Source organism: Anopheles stephensi, chromosome 2 (genome assembly GCF_013141755.1).
Source record: "Anopheles stephensi strain Indian chromosome 2, UCI_ANSTEP_V1.0, whole genome shotgun sequence".
In the NCBI taxonomy this organism is placed as follows: Eukaryota; Metazoa; Arthropoda; class Insecta; order Diptera; family Culicidae; genus Anopheles; species Anopheles stephensi.
In genome coordinates this window covers 60,981,519-60,997,742 of record NC_050202.1, presented here as the reverse complement: position 1 = coordinate 60,997,742, position 16,224 = coordinate 60,981,519, and the positions used below count along the sequence as shown (strand labels likewise).

Genomic DNA, 16,224 nt, shown 5'->3' with positions numbered 1-16,224 from the left:
AGCCAGAATCTGATGAGTTGATCATATCATGAGAATGGCACCAGACGTCGCCGCCAGTGTAGTCGTTTGATACCGTCTAATTATACGCCCCAATATACATGAGGTGATGGCGTCAATGTCTCAGAAAGTCCTTAAGTGTTCCTATGAAACAGGCATCAAGTGAAGCGGAATTTTACAAAACATCTGTAAATCTGTTGTAGTTCGCAACTCCGGCATTTGTTGAACGACACTCCATTTTCGAACATATCCTTAACCATATTCGTTTACTTGCTATAAGCTACAACGATACCAAACAGAAAAAAACTGTACGAATCCCAAGTTCCCAATGTTACCCGCATCCCATGCAAATACTAAGATTTTAGCTGGCTTCTTCTGTAGGCGGCCGGGTCGTCTTTGCCACAGCGTGGCTTGTTATCGCACCAAAAAAAAAGTGGGCAACAGCATTATAAACGCAGACGAGGTTTGGTTGTACCGTGTATTCCATAAATAAACAGATTCACCGTTGCCTCCCAAAACTCATACGAAGAAACCGGCCCAAAGCAGGCTTCTTGCATCGACATAAAGTAACGGATTACACTTTTCGAAAGCAGGATTCATTCAGTGGATCAATCAACCTACTCCACCCCACTGCAACCGACTGTAAAACGTGAAAGAGTGAATATACAGGGAACCTTCGAGTGGTGGAGCACAGGAAACATCATTTCAACACAGAGAAAGGCGTTGAGCGTTTTTGAGTGGGGGCCTGGCCCTAAAAGCGGCATTCATCGTCTAGAACCCGGCCATTTTATGTTTCAGTGCAATTTTGCAAAAGCAACCATTTTTTTTTTTGCTGTTGTTCTGCGTTCTGTGGCCTCTTCATAATAGGGCTTCGTAAGCAGGCCAGCCCTGAAGAAATCGGTGCCCATTTCGGAGGAAACAAGCGCGAATAAAAAAGGGAACGGAAATTCGTTTCGCAAAAAAAAACCACCCGTGGAAAGGAAATTATATGCCATGGGGAAAAATGTGCACATTCAGGTTTTCCGGTTGATGATTACTACTTTTTTTGCTACAAACCGAAACATTGGAAACCGAACCTAATAATCAGGAAACGGCAATGCGCATTTCAGCGTCAAACAACAAAAGCTGATATCAGATACACACACACACATACAGGGAGAGCGTGCGTTGTAAAAGGTACTATGTTTTGGTACTATGTGCGGTAAAACACCATCGACAAGCGAATGAAAGGACGGTTCTCACGTGCCGAAACGGGCGTGCAATCCTTAAAGTGCATCGAATCGCATGACTGACGATACTTCAGCAAACTTTTCCTACACATGGACGATGATCCATCATCACACTCCTGCTGCACACACATACATCCAATCCAGTCGCCGACGTTTTATGTGAAAACCGTTCGCCCGCCGCCTCAGGTCGAACATGGCGGCTTCGACAGCCCGTGCTGTGGTCGGCTCCTCACGGACACAACCGAACCCCATGGGAAACTGTAGCTAAACATTACGCGATATTAATGATGATTATGAAGATGATGTATGCACACGAAAATGCAATAAAATTTCGTTCAATCGGTCCGTTGCGCATCCGTTGTTGGGCGAGATGGTGATGGTGGGAATGGTAATTTGTCTCCCGAAGTCTCGCCGAAAGGTCAGTCGGCGAATTCTGCGAAAAACAATGCGCCCACCGTGTGTAATTGGCCGATTTTCCTTCTCCGTTTCTTTTGTCTTTTCGCTTGGTAGCTGTTGCATGCCGCAATCAACCCTCCCTTAGTCGTCGTTTGTATCACACAACAACCTCTAATAATACACCACCCGGTCTCGGTAAAAGTCAAAAATGGACTGTTCGCCAATGGTTTGGAGGGTCTCCCTCCACAGGGAGACTAAAACTGCTGGAGAAATGATGATTGATGACTGTGAGTGAGTGATTACACACGGAACAGGAAGATTGAGTGCGTGAAGAGGAGGACTTTTTTGTCTTCTGTGTCCCGCACAGAACCTTAAATGCCGTTCGTAGCTACAACACCTCGGGAGATCTTGGGCCGCCATTTTTCTTAGTGCCGTTGACTTGAAGTTACTTTGCGTCTGGAGAGTACGGATGGGATCCTTCGTCTCTTAGATAGGATCCGATACCTGGACCTGGTAAGCAGCACAGCTAGCGTCTCAGTCACCAGACCCTCCGCCCAACTACGATTAGAACCAGCTAGTTAATTTGTTGCCATCTCAAAGATTGTATCGATCGTTGGCGCTGGAATAAAAGCCATAACAAAGTAGTTTTCAAATAAAAATGCTTGCCAATATTTTGCAAACGACAAGGTCAGATTCTAAGAATTATTTACGACAGCAAGTAAATAAAAAAGTGTACTGCTATCTAACCAGCAACGGCGCAACATTTTCCCGACAAGGATACACACAGACCCCCCCCCCCCCCCCCCCCCCCCCCGGTAAACGCACCGTGCACATATACGTATCGCCACAGCAACAGAGTCCTTTGGGTCGAGAGCATCGGAAAGTCTAGACCAATTTTCCAAGAATCGATTGTCGGAGCATGCGCAAACCCTACAACCATGGGCGCACACACACAGGGCAACGCGTGGCTAAGAGAGGGTACGATGTACCCTCTCAGTCTCTTTAGTCTATTTATTTGCAACGAGATTCACACTTGAGACATCCGTTGACTTAAGCGGGCCAGCGCTGCTACCCACCCCCCATTCACCCATGTCCTATGTTATCAATTTCTATTCGAACCCATCATCCTTCCTTTGGCTTGGGCTCCCCAGCTTCTTAACCGGGAACCGGTTGAAGGACGATAATAAATGGACGCAGCACACAGCAACACAGCGTACGCGTTCGGTCCCAGGATATCGCAAGGGGTTTCCAATCAAACCGAACCGTTTCATCCTTTGGATCTTGTTCAGCAGGTTCCTCCTACGGGGAAAAAGGGATTAAACGGGTGCCCATCTGTCCACTACCCCTTTTTCCAGTGCAGCAATGTCCGAACGCACAACCGATTCACACGCGCTTCCACCAGAGTGGGAGAGAGGAAGAGAAGACCGAAATCATTGCGTGGGGAAAATGACCAGAAGTATGGGTGGGCGCGCACAGTGCAAGGTTGTGATGATGCCATTGTGTAGAGTTAAACTCGGGGTTTCGGTTTGCTGGAAAATAATGGTGGTTCCAGTTCTGGGAAGGAAAAACAGTTAGCGAAATTCACTGACATGGAAAATATCTCTCGTCCGCCCAGACCCGAAGTATGTCGAAGTAAGGCGTTGCTGGCTGCAGGATGACGATGTAGGAAAAGAGTGTTTGGATTATTATAATGAAGGTGCTCTTCTGGCAGGTTGGCAATGGTGGTGCCGATGATGGCGGTGATACACTGGGCGCGTGATAAATGAACAGTGTGTAGGATAATTCCGCGAAAGCAAGCGGCCAAACACAAACAACACTGGCCCGATTGCATCCTTCGAGGGGGGTCGGGTGGCGAGGACTCGTGTCTCTTGTTGGGGCCTGCTGTAAACATTGGGTCCGCGCAATCGCGCAACGTCTACCCCGCGACCTACATCAGACCGACTGGGACAGCGACAGAGAGATAAAGAAATAGAGAGAGAGGAAGGTCTCCGAGTAGTTGCAGCGTCCTTGCACCGGAAGGACATGCCTTGCAGACTTAAATATTGTTTTTCACACTTCCCGCTTCGCTCGGTGCTCGGCGCGTCGCACCATATCCCGATACAAATGCTACAAAGTGTTTGCTTACGCGTTTGCTCCAGCTTCATCATCACAGGCAGCCCCCACACTCCGCATTGGGGCCGGGTGCTGGGCCGCTCTCGCCTGTGTTCTTCGTTATTTACCAAGGATTTCTTCCACGAAGTCCCAGGCACGTTGGACCTTGAGTTTGAGCAAATTTCGAGAATCCGGCGGCCGCCGTACTGGGGGAGAGCATATTTGGGGTGTTCATTCTGGGTTTGCAGGCGCACACGCAACCCACTGGCATCCACACCACTCTACTCTGCCAGTATCCAGAGCACTCCAGCCGTAATACCACGCTTCCACGGTTTGTTTTCACAAATGCGAGCAATCGAACAAAAAGCGTCCACATAATACTAAGAAGCCGGATCGATCCGAGTATGCCTCATCCTCAATATCTCTCTGGCCAGCTGCTGCTGCTTCGGCGAAATAAATGTCCAGGGTTTCCAAAGCAGAAAACCGCTTGGGCTTTCTCTGCTCTTCCACCACCAAAGCTCGAAGCTTTTCATCTTTGGTGAAGGGATTTTCTAAATTATTAACCGTCCTCCTCTCAATCTTAACACTGATCCCGGTGCGTTGGTCAGCTCAGCTCACTTAAACACATAGTCGGCGCGCGTCAAGCAACGTTGACTTTTTTTTTAAGTGGAAACAAAAGCGTAACATTCGATAGCCCCATTTGCGATATCGAAATCCATGCTAATGAAGTTTGCAAACGGGCAAGGGCAAACATTTAGCATTATTTGATTTGCAGCGAAATTCCATTAAAACAGCACGCACATAGCGAACCACCTCTGGAGTTTGTGTGTGTGTGTGCGTGTTTTTTAGAAAACTTTTTCCCCAATTTCAGAAGCAAACATTTAATTTAATTATGTTCGAAATTGATTGCTAGCGCATCAAATCTTGTTAGGTGAGTTGATGTGGAAAAAAGCAGGTGTTCCTGCAGTAATAATTGTGCAGCAGTGTGCGCGCGTTTTCAGCGAGTTACGCTTAACTCAGCAATTAGCTCGGTTGACCGAAACCGGTCAGATGGGGAATAAATAGAACGAAATTCGCCGGAACTGCCTGCTTCATGAGTATTTTTGCTGTGGCTTACCACAAACATGGTACGTGCACAGCTCTAAGTACAAATTAAATTGTAATAACAAAAAAAGGAACCGAAATACTAGCTTTCTTCACAAGATCATATGTATGGTCGTATGGTAATAAAAACGACCTGTGTAATATTACGGCAGCAGCCGGAAAACCCCGGAAAAACCACATGCATTATTGATGGGTTCCAGTGTTCCATACTCCAAGCCCGTACGTACCACATCCCCCCAACCACCCCTCGTATGTCATTGACCATTATATGCTGCGTAAAAATCGATATCACTTTTCATCGTTTTTGCATCTGAGCTTTCTGGACGGGAGGTTTGTGAAACCAATTTCACAGAACGAGCCGAACAAGGGTAGAAGGATTAATATGCACCTTCCTTGACACCCCCCCCCCCCCCCCCCTAACCACCCTTTCCGTGATGATGTTGTTGCCGAGAGGATATGTAAGTATGTCCTTCGTGCCTATTTAAACCCGCAACCAATGCTTCTGCAGCGGAACTTCCGGTGAATTTCCGCACAGGTGAATCGTATAAGCACGTATTGTTGGTCCGTTTTGCCGTTTGTGTGAAATTCGACGAAAACGGTGCTGCAACAACACTTACTAAATTGAATGCCCGTTGTTTAAATGAGTACGATTGGAAAATGTTGACAGACGCAACACGCCGACTGGAAACAGATCAAATAATTAATTAACTTTTTTTTGCTACATTAATGAATCAAACCGCATCTCGCGGAAAGTACAGCGTTTTTGCGTGGCCCACTTACTGGCCCACGTTTGAGAAGGAGTGTTGTTGTTTATTGAAGCGCCCTGTTGAACGAAACGAAATTCTGAGGTGGGCATGCAATACTAGTGTTTTGTACTGAATCAGCGGAATATGTTGCGCTTTTTTATTCCAGACCTCTTTAATTTTAACGGAGATGCCTAATTAAGATTAACTTGGAGGACGCTGTTCGCGAAGGACGGCCTCAAACGTTCGAAGAGGAGTAGTTGTCGACTTTGCTGGAAGAAAATCGTACCCAAACGTAGGATAAGCTTGCTGGATTGCCAGGAGTGATTAGTGACAGGGGAATTGAACTGCCTGAAACCTCGAGGAACTGAACGTCGTCTTGTTATGTTTGAAATGCTACTCCAGCGGCGGAATCCGAAAGGATTCCTTCACCGTATCGTTGCGGGAGTTGACAAAATGAATGCCTTTCAGCACTCCTAAAGCCTGGTCTTACCACAGCTTTTTTAACTCGACCAGACATCCACATCGGTGACATTTATTACGAACTATTCATACTAGGGGAAACCAAAACAGGAGAACGATGTCGAACGAAGTTGTTGAAATTGAGCCAAGCACTACTGGGAAAAAAATGGTTGGAATATGGGAAACGACAGGACTAAGGTGTGCTGCAGTGTGACAATGCTCGGCCATACTTTACCCAACCGGTAAAACATTCCTGGAGACTTGAACTTTGGAACTTTGTTCCGGTGGTTTCTGGATGGACTGGCAGACCAGCAATTCAGGTCTCATGAGCAGATCCAGAAATAGCTGGAAATATGAATCGCTTCTAAGGACGGCAGAACGTTACTTCAATTAACCCCCTTTTTGACATACGAATTCTTGAAATTGTCAAGAAAACGGTAATTGTTGATTCAAATTGACAGCGCCGTCAAATAAACCGTTGACCTCAGCTAGCTTTCGCATGAACTTCTAGTGATGCCATCGCTGTGAGTCATCCGGGTGACACCGAGGACACGGACACAATAAGCTCAAACAACCCCTGTGTTTTGACATCTACAAACACACATCTAACCTGGTCCGACTATTTATTTACTTCCCCATGCGCGGTTCGGTGGTGGTAAAGGTTTTGAAGCTATTTTCTTTTCCATTTGTTTGGCATTCATCATTGCCCGAACCCGGATAGCATGCAACCACGGCATTAGCCTTTTACTCGGTGATTTACACAGCGAAACCCGTAACGCAAACATGGCCAAGAAGACAAGTCTCGTTGTGATGCATCGCATCATCATCATTCGTGCACCGGTACAACAACGTCCGCGTCATATATTTGGATTGGACGATTGAAAAAGAACCGAACCATATTATTGTGGCCCTGTTTTTTTTTTCAAAATGGTACGTCCCTAAAATGAAACAAACCTAAAAAGCAGAGCACTTGGGGCCGATCAATGGGAAAACATTAAACAAAAATGTTCTGTTTGTTTAAGCAACATAGGGTCCGCGGCAACAAAGGGGTAAGAGCAAACAGTCTCTCTCTCTCTCTCTCTCTCTACCGTAGGTAAGGTGTGAGTAGTTAAATTGATACTTGGTTGCTCGCCCTTGTGGCCGAATGATGCATTCGAACGGAAATGCAGCTTTTTATTTAGTTTTTAAACAAATGTTTCCAAACGTTGTGCTATAGAAGAAGCCGCAAATTACATTGCCCATGAAATGTAGAGCAAGTAAACAAACCTTACCCGTTGCTAAAATCATCACTTAGTTTACCTTTACATAAATATCCAACGCTGATTTGCTATGTTCAATAGGTTCATGGTGTAGAGCGCCAGAAAACATTTCAGTTTCGAGGAATTTTTCTCCAGTGGAAAAATATTGGGCGCCCCGAAACACACGCCCCAACCGATCACCGGCCCGTTTGACATGAGCACAGGAGCGGTGGTCCATTCGCAGTTTCGCGGTTTGCCGTGTTCTATTTAAATCCTGATTTGTTGAAAGAAGGCAGACAACACACACACACAAAAAGTGCTAACCAACCACCGTCAATAAACCCCTCCGTCAAATAGCGGCGGCTCCATTCATCGTATCGGGATGATGCCAATGAATCATTGGCTCGGCTGAATGATTGGCTAGTAGCAGCGCTGACGGCTGGGGGATCGGTTGCGTGGGTAAATGATTCACAATATTGGCGTCATGGTGTCATCACCGTCTAGGGGGGTGTGTGTGTCTGTATAGCTCGCTTTTTTCGCGTCATCTCTTTACATCTGGTAGCAGAGACCATTAAAGAAGCGTAAAACAAATACATTGCTTTGCAAAAAGGGCTTTTATAACGAAGCGCAGGGTTAAATGGAGATTGGTGAATGTGATACCGTTTCTGAGAAACAATCCGTTTGTACATCATATGACGAAAAGGTTTAATTAGAAGTTGGCAGGCAGCGAAATAGGAAGCAAGAAGTATTTAAATAATTCCGGAAACTTCCCAAATTCTTCCCACGTGACTAATAGAATTATCTGACAACGGTCATCATTTATCTAGTGACGTGAGACATCACAGAAAAAAAAAACTACTCAAGAGGGGTCCTTGACTGCAACGCAACGAGTGCACAATTATTCGTAACTCTGCGTGAAAACTCCAACCCCTTTTCACTGCTTGTGAAATGTAAATTTTCACCAACATCGAATCTCTGTCGCTCGTCCGTCAATGTCGTCACCGATGCCTTCCTTTTTTTTCGGACACAATTCTCTGAATTTTCCACACCCTTTTTCCGAGTATTCCTGGGCGATGGTGATGGGTGTTTGCGAACGTTTAAACACACAAGCTAAGATGCAACAACGTCCGAAGATAGCAGCAAAGCTGAAAACTCGCAAAACATTGAGCACCGAGCGCACCGACGCCAGCCAAATGTTTATGCTGGGGTATACAACCATTTACTTGGAACCATTTCATCCCCTTGATCGTTCTTTTGGCACGGGCGCGATTGCCTTTCAAAATAGTTCATTTACCGTTGCGAGCAGAATGTTTTAAAATTGATTTAAGTGCTGAAATATGCCCCACAGAGACTTCAAAACAGATTTCAATTATGAGTCATCCTTTTAAACCCTTTAATAAATTTAAAGAGCACAAGCAAACAAAGCAAAAAAATACAGAAAAACCGCATGTAGCGCTTCGCACTTACCATTCGATGCTCCGGTAGCCCTTGCCGCAACAGTGCAGGCTTTTGAACTGCTTCAGCACACCGTACTCCCGGTCGGGGATCTCCTTCGTGAACTGTAGATGGTGGGTGTTGAGCGAATGTTCGTACCGCAGCTCGCTGCAATGATTTTCCGCGCTGACGGACACGGCAACAACGATGGAAATACACATCAGCAGCAGCAACCAGCAGGTGGACGATATTGGTGCGCATCTGCTGCAAGCACTTTTCCGAACAGGCGCCATCATCATCATTGCCATCATTTTATATTCGCTTCGTCGCCGGTTTCGTTGGGGAAGGACACACGCTTCTGTATGTATTACCACTTGCTGTTTTATGCCAACCTCACACTTGCACTTGGTAAATGCACTGTACCACAATCGATACGGTTAGTTAAGTGATTGACGAGTGATTCGGGTTTACCCCTATTTAATGTGCGGACATTTTTACACTTCCACGATCTGCTAAGGACGACTCAGGGCTAAGGAATTATGTAGCAAAAATTCTGTTTCGTGCTTCAAACGAAAGAAAGCACAACGCAGTACACTCTTCTTTTCACCCCCTTAAGGGTATGTATACGCTCTAACTCACACCACACTTTCAACCATACACACTAAAGAAGGACACACACAAGCCGTCCAACGGTTCCAGGAAACGATGCACACCACACCAGTGCAGTAGCAGCGTTACAGGATCAATTATCGCTTGATCTATCTTGTCGTCCGGTTCAAGCGGTTGTTGCGCAATAAAGTGAGGAATCAATGGATCTCGTGCGATTCGCGATGGACGGGGGACAGCACCAGAGCTTCGTCGTCAAGGACAAGGCAAGTAGTGCCACTCGCTTGCCGTTAATTGAAATTTGCAACGTCCCACGGGGCCCAATAGATGGGTAGGACGGTTAATAACCGCTGAGGAAACTACCACAAGTTTTACTATCAAATGCGTTATCAAGACGCGATGATGACTGCAAACTATTCGGCGCTGATTTGGACACCGCGACACTGTTGTGACTGTTCCTTTAGTGACTTTATCCACTGACAATACGATGAACCAATACAGTATTGGACGATGCTTCCTGACACACGACAAGATCTCAAGCTGACAGCCGTACAATGTGTGCTCTCTGTCTTCTCGGTCCGCTTCTCGGTGCGTGTTGGTTTTTCTTCTAGGAATCCGCTATCGCTTTAATTAGTGTGTGCTGTACTCTGCAATAAGACACATGTGGGGAGGAGGAAAACCAAAACATATTTATTAGTGTACATGTAACAGATGTTTAGTGAGAAAATGATATGGCTATGCATTTAACGGTCCTTTCTCTCCATTTTGGCAATAGCTTTCCTTCATACCAATCTCCCTTTTTTGTTTGAGCTCTCCACTAAATCTAATAAATCATTTTCCCAAGTTTTGCTCTATGCTTCACATTAAAGCTTTCCCACTGGGAGAAAGCTAATGGTGAATGGTCTGGTCCACACTAAGACTGTTTCTGACCTCTATAGCCCTCTAGGATATTATTTTAATACGCAAGATTTAGCAGAAGGGACATGGAAATCGACGGGTAGAAATGGGCCATCGGTGATGGGCCGGACTGCCGGTTGACGTTTATATTTAGCGAGAAGTTTAAACTAAATTAGTATCAAGGTTACCCGGCGATGTATTAATTGAACCGGTTTACGGCTAGAAGGAGACCGACAGTCGTACATCACACGAAGAAGTGGCATACAGTTATGGTATTAGTTGCCTTTATTTGCCAGCGTTATCCCACAGTTCTAGAACAGCTGCGCAGCTAATCGCTATTCTAGGAACTGATAGGAAAGAAGAAAATGGTTTTCGTACTAACTCTCCTAAATAAACTTGGATCAGGCAGATAACTGTCCAACTTATCAGACAGATAAGTCGTTACGTGTTGGCAGGAACAGATAAGTTGTGGCAAAAGTTTGACGCTATGCTATCGGTTGCCCATGCATTGACTCTCTATGTTTATGCTAAAACGTGGCTACTTCCCGGATTGATTGATAAATCGATTAAGCTCAAGTACCGCTGCTTAGTACCGCTTTTTACCCCATTTTAAAAGGATATACCGAACAGAACTCTCTGCACGGTTACATATAATATCGACCCACGATGACTTCCCCGTCCTATGGTACTTATGGTGTCCTCGTTGAGTTTTCTAACCCCTATTCGGGTTTTTTCCTCCTTCTTTCAATGACTTAAAGAAATCTTTCATCCCCGGCAAATGTGCCATCCAACTGGAAAGCGTTTTAGCTTCAGCAGCAGTTCGGAAGCATCCTTTCCGCTGCGTGAACTTGCGGACTTCCGATGTCAAGTAGTGTCAGTGACACGGATGTGTGCCACCTTTCCGACAAAAGCGCAAAGGGGTCAAATGGGGACAGTAGCTCTGTGGTTGGCATGCGGAAAACATTCTTAGCAGTAGATTCCCGTTTTTTGGTCTAATTGGATGGATGACCTCCGCGGGGCTGGGTGACGGGGAGGCAAGTTTTACACAATGTTCCGGAAGGTGGTACTTTCACACCAGCCGTTGTCGTCGTCGTCCAATTACGTTGCTTACGTGAAAGCATAATTTTAAGTGCTTTTAGATAGGTGACACAATCGAGCTGTGATACTGAACGGTGGCGGCCGTTACTTCCTTCTAAGGACGTTCGGATCAGAGCCAATGTACGCGCGCGTTCTGTCCCGAGATCGATAGTCCTGATTTCCCAGAAATACAGACCGGCACACACATGCACGCACACACCATTCTTTGCCCGCAGCAACCACCGCCACATACACAACTTACGTACGTACATGCCACCGTACACAAGTACACACATACACACACACACACAGCTATTCACATTCCCACAAGTCCCTGAGAGGTTTTGGAAGAGTCTGACAGGAGGCAGGCAGAGAAGTAGTCCTTGGAATTCGAGGAATTGATACAATTTGGAAAATCCATCACCGCGCACTTTCGCACGAAATGCTCCTCAAACCACCGCCCCCGGCGTTCTCCCCCTCCTGTCCGCTCCTGTCCGTATCATCTTCTCATGAGGCTTATCACACGCAACACAAAGCACACACACACGCGCACATGCGGATCCACAGCAGGAAACAATAGTACACCGTATTCATGCCACACAGTTTTCCCGCTTTCCCGCACACAGCAAGCAACCACCTACCGTTTTCCAGCCGTTCACGGGCAGAGTGCAGCATACGACGAGCAGCACAGTTTTGCCGTAAGTTGGCCCTGAACGGAACGCTTCGGTTCATTTAATTCTGCTGATTAATTCGCTGAATTGCGCCTTTTTCGACGAACGCACGCTCCGCTTGTCGAGCGGTAGGAGGGTACACAACGGAATGACCCAAGATCGAGAGGAGTCGGATGATGATGCGGTAGCAGAGAGATCCCGGGTGACAGCAGCTGGCGCCTATGGAGAGCCAAAGTAGTTTCCCGACAATGCAACCTTGCTTCCCTACACACAAGGGGCACGCACGCACGCACGAAAGCAAACGCACACACACGCTAACTCGTTTTATACTGGGGCAGACAAACCGACAGTGGAACGATTGCTCGCTTGTCACTGGAAAAGGCTACCGTACGGACTGACAGTCGAACGTGAAATAACTTGCGAGTGGTCGATGGCAGCATGCCAACAGCCCATTGACAGTTGGACAGCGAGAGCGCGTGAGCGAAGGAGAGCGAGAGAGCGAACGATGTCTCAACAAAGGATGAGTGTGTGCGAAAGTACTGTGTGTGCGGAAGGATGTATTTATTGCTAGAAAAAAGGGGTTTCGATACGAAAAGCTTGTGAAACAGTTTTTTTTAATATGAAAATAATATAATCAATGGGAAATTCCTTATAACGCATTGCTTGACTCCGTTGTAAACCAGGCAGAAAATAAAACCGTTCGTACTCTTTGAAACACCTACCGACGCTTGCATTCACGAACGAGCGAGAGAGATTAGCAGAAGAGTACATGAATGGCCGATGACACACAAATTGAATTAAACAGATGTGTTTGGTGGAGCTCCAGATTCTGCCAATCAATCAAGTGATTGATAAACATAATTCAGTGACACATTGTGTTCAATCTTCTACGGAATAGATGAAGAAACCCGTTAGAATCATTCAAAAAACTCACCGACACACTGCAGCCCGTTTCAAGAATGAGAATGAAAGAGAGAGAGGGAGAGAACACAACACACACACACGCTATGCGCGTATGGGAGAGAGCACGTTTTGTGTGAGCGAGCCATTCATTCCGTTTCAACCGGTAACGGAAATGGGAGAGGACGTAAACAAAAATACCAGGAACTTGGGCTGTGTCAGCCGGCAAAAAAAAGCAAAAAGCGATCGAGAGCGCGCGCGGTTTTGCTAACACCACTATATTTGCAGCACGTTGGAAATATGCACGCACACCTACGTACACGCGTCACGAAATGCAACCACCAAGCTTCTTGCGATGGCGTTTCAATAAGCTCTCGCTATCTCGCTCGCTCTCTCGCTCTTGCTCCTATTCATTCGTACGGCGGATTGTTTGTTTGTGGATTCTCGGATGCGTTCATCCCGAATGTAAACAGTGTAAAATCTTGCTCGAGACGCGCGACGTATGCCGCATGGGGGCCCGGTTATAGGGCAGACTGTGTTCGAATGATTCCCCCAAAAAATGATACAATGTTTGGCGATTTCCTACGAAATGTGTGTGGCTGTGTGGTATGCAAAAAAACAAGCGGCGAAACAAACACCCAAAGTGCAACACCATTAAAACGCTCAAAATGTAACGCAAAGTGTTTATTTTTCGACCACAAAGCGGTACAAAGAGCGAAGCGTTCTCTAACGTTCTGCGGCAAACGAGGGAATAAAATTTTCATTTTAGCGAGAAACAAACATAAAAAGCGGATGGAAGAGGGCCACTTCCTACCCCCCCTTCCAGACGCTGGCGATCCATCCATCCACTGGCATCATCGATTGGCGCGCAGATTTCACGGAAAACATAAACTTTTAGCAGCACGAGAAGGCGCGCTCGGCGGTGGGTTGTGGGGGGTCGCATGCACTCTCCGGCCGTATAGGAAAGGTTTCCAGTGTCTGGTCGTATTTTCGCACGACGTCGCATCGCAAACCGCATGCGCAGAACGGACGAAATCACCGAGTCAGCAAAACAATGCAAAAACGTACACTGACGATGGTCTGGTCAACAGTGCTCTAGCGGTATGGATGGAACCACCAACAAAAAAACCCCGGCGCTACTAGCCCAACGCACACACTACATCTGTTTTTTTGGTCACATGCGCTAGGATGCTCGTAAATCATGGTGCAACAACAATGCAACACTTTGGCGAGACTAAAATGAGCGTGCACTCTGTGTAGCAGCAGCCAGCGTCAGCCCAGTATCAGTCACTGTTCGCCATCTTGAACCGAGTTTAAGAAACTTCCCGGAAGTCGTTAGGCGAATAGAGCGAGAGAGACGGAGACAGTGAGGTGGGATAGTGGAGGGACTCGTTTCAGAAATTCCCACCGGAACCAGTAGATCCCGGTCCTGTTTTCCCGGAGCCGCCAACAGCAATCTGCCGTTGCCTGCAATATCCTGCTTCCAGGACTGGCGTAATCATCAAGGACTTTTCAGCAGGATTCAGCGAACCGATGCATCCTACGTACAATGGTGATCCTCGGAACACCGAACATCATGGAAAACGTCCTGTTGTGTTCTCGAGACAAACTCGGCAAGGAAGTGTTTAGAATCGATAACAACCACACCACAGCACAGTCGCACAGGGACCCGGCTTTATATCGTTGCCTTCCATTCCGATTGCCGCACTAATGGCCGAACTTTCGGCGAAGAAGCGGCGCAACAAGATCAAAGCTCGCAGATAACCGAGCATCGGAAGGAATTCGCAAAATTTTGCCTTCCCGGTTCTCACCTGCTCCTCATCCATTTGGTGTTCCTTGTGTCCTGTGTGCTGGAGAGGACCGGTTTTTTTTGTGGTGCTGCTGGTCGAAAGATCCTTCCAGTGCGATTGAGACTAACGAGACAGATGGTTGATTATAGAAGAGAGACGCATACCGAACACCAGAAGGAGCGTGTCCCCCGAAAAGGGCGAAACAGGGAACACACATACGCAGTGAGTAATGAAATTACAATGCTGTACAGCTTACAGCGCTTCGCCCTAATGGATGCAGAAGCTGCAGCTGAACGCTCTAGCGCACAGGGAAACGAAACCAAAAAAAGGACAAGTTCGTTTAATGGTTTGAAATGCATTAACCTGGAAAAGGCTTTCACTGCCCCGGTGGACTACTGCACCGGGGCGCTAACGAACATACTTTTCAACGAGATGCGGGATCGTCCTTCTCGGAATGCGTCCTCGGACCGATGGTATTGCCCTTCTGGGTGTCTCCGTTCGCCGAACCACGTTCCTTGTTCCGGGCTAGTTTGGATGGATGGATGGGAACCCGAATGGTAGTCCACCTTTGGCACGATATTCGATTCGGATGTACTGCTGTTTGCTCTGGGGGGAAGGCTCAACAAACAAACAAAAAAAATCCCGCCATTGAACATCCCATCCCAATGTCCGATAAAACTTTGCTATCGTTGAGTATAATTTCGCCGGAATCGCATATTTCCATCCCCGGTTCATCTGAGCTTGTTCCGAGTTCATGCGAATTGTACGCCGGATCGAATGTTTGTTTGTTTGTTCGACATGCAGGGAGCAAATAACTTTGCAACAGTTATCAGTAAAACTAGTGCCAGCTTTTTTGTTGTTGTTGTTGATGATGTTCGTTTGCCACCTACTCCGCCGCCATGTTTCCAGACTCCCTAACCGGTGGTGAACGGGGGAACAACCGAAAACATCCCCGTAACTACCACTCAGCTGACTGTTATATACACGGGGCACAGGTTTTGGGAAGGTTATAAAAACATTTACAAAGCAACCGAGTTTTTTTCCTCGGTGTTCAATGTGCTAAAAACCATTTCGCACCTTGTTGTTGCCTGCTGTCCCTTTTTTTTTTTTTGGTGTGGAGTGGCCTTTCATCTCACATTCCCGCCCGCCTGCGTTTCGCATTTTGTTGCACTTTTATGGATGCCTTTTGTTTTGTTACTCCGTACACCTCCGTGCTTTGCGTTCACGCTTCGTCCTTTTCCATACATCATGCTGGGCATCATGCTGTGCGAGAGGGTTTGTATGTTCACTTCATTTTTTTTGGTGAGGTCCTCTCTTGTTGCAACAATCACCACAAAGGACGGTTGGCATGCGATCTTACATTTCAATCGCACCGCACACACGCACTTCTCGAGCCATATTCTTCCAAGAACTTCGGAATCGGCACTGCGGTCCCAGCTGGGCGAGGTGGCAGCAAAAATGTCCTGGTGAATATCACCCTCAAGAAATGTGTGTGTGTGTGTGTGAGGGAGGGAGAGAGAAAATGGACAAAATAGAAATAACCGAAAGTGGAAATAATTTAAGCGGAACCGAACGGATGATCCTTGCAT

The 16,224-nt window shown here is 46.7% G+C and overlaps 1 protein-coding gene across 4 annotated transcripts in view; it reads right to left on the bottom strand.

Annotated features, from left to right (window-relative positions):
• LOC118506534 (fibroblast growth factor receptor-like) overlaps positions 1 to 16,224 on the bottom strand; it is a 119,593-nt gene that overhangs the window by 23,655 nt on the left and 79,714 nt on the right. For 3 of the 4 annotated variants that reach the window (XM_036043806.1, XM_036043805.1, XM_036043804.1), the window contains one exon: positions 8,728 to 9,947. In XM_036043806.1, the coding sequence (XP_035899699.1) occupies positions 8,728 to 9,005 (278 nt within the window). In that variant the 5' untranslated portion in view covers positions 9,006 to 9,947. Of the gene's footprint in view, positions 1 to 8,727; positions 9,948 to 11,915; positions 12,370 to 16,224 lie in introns of those variants that run through there. The other variant, XM_036043803.1, reaches the window with a different exon arrangement.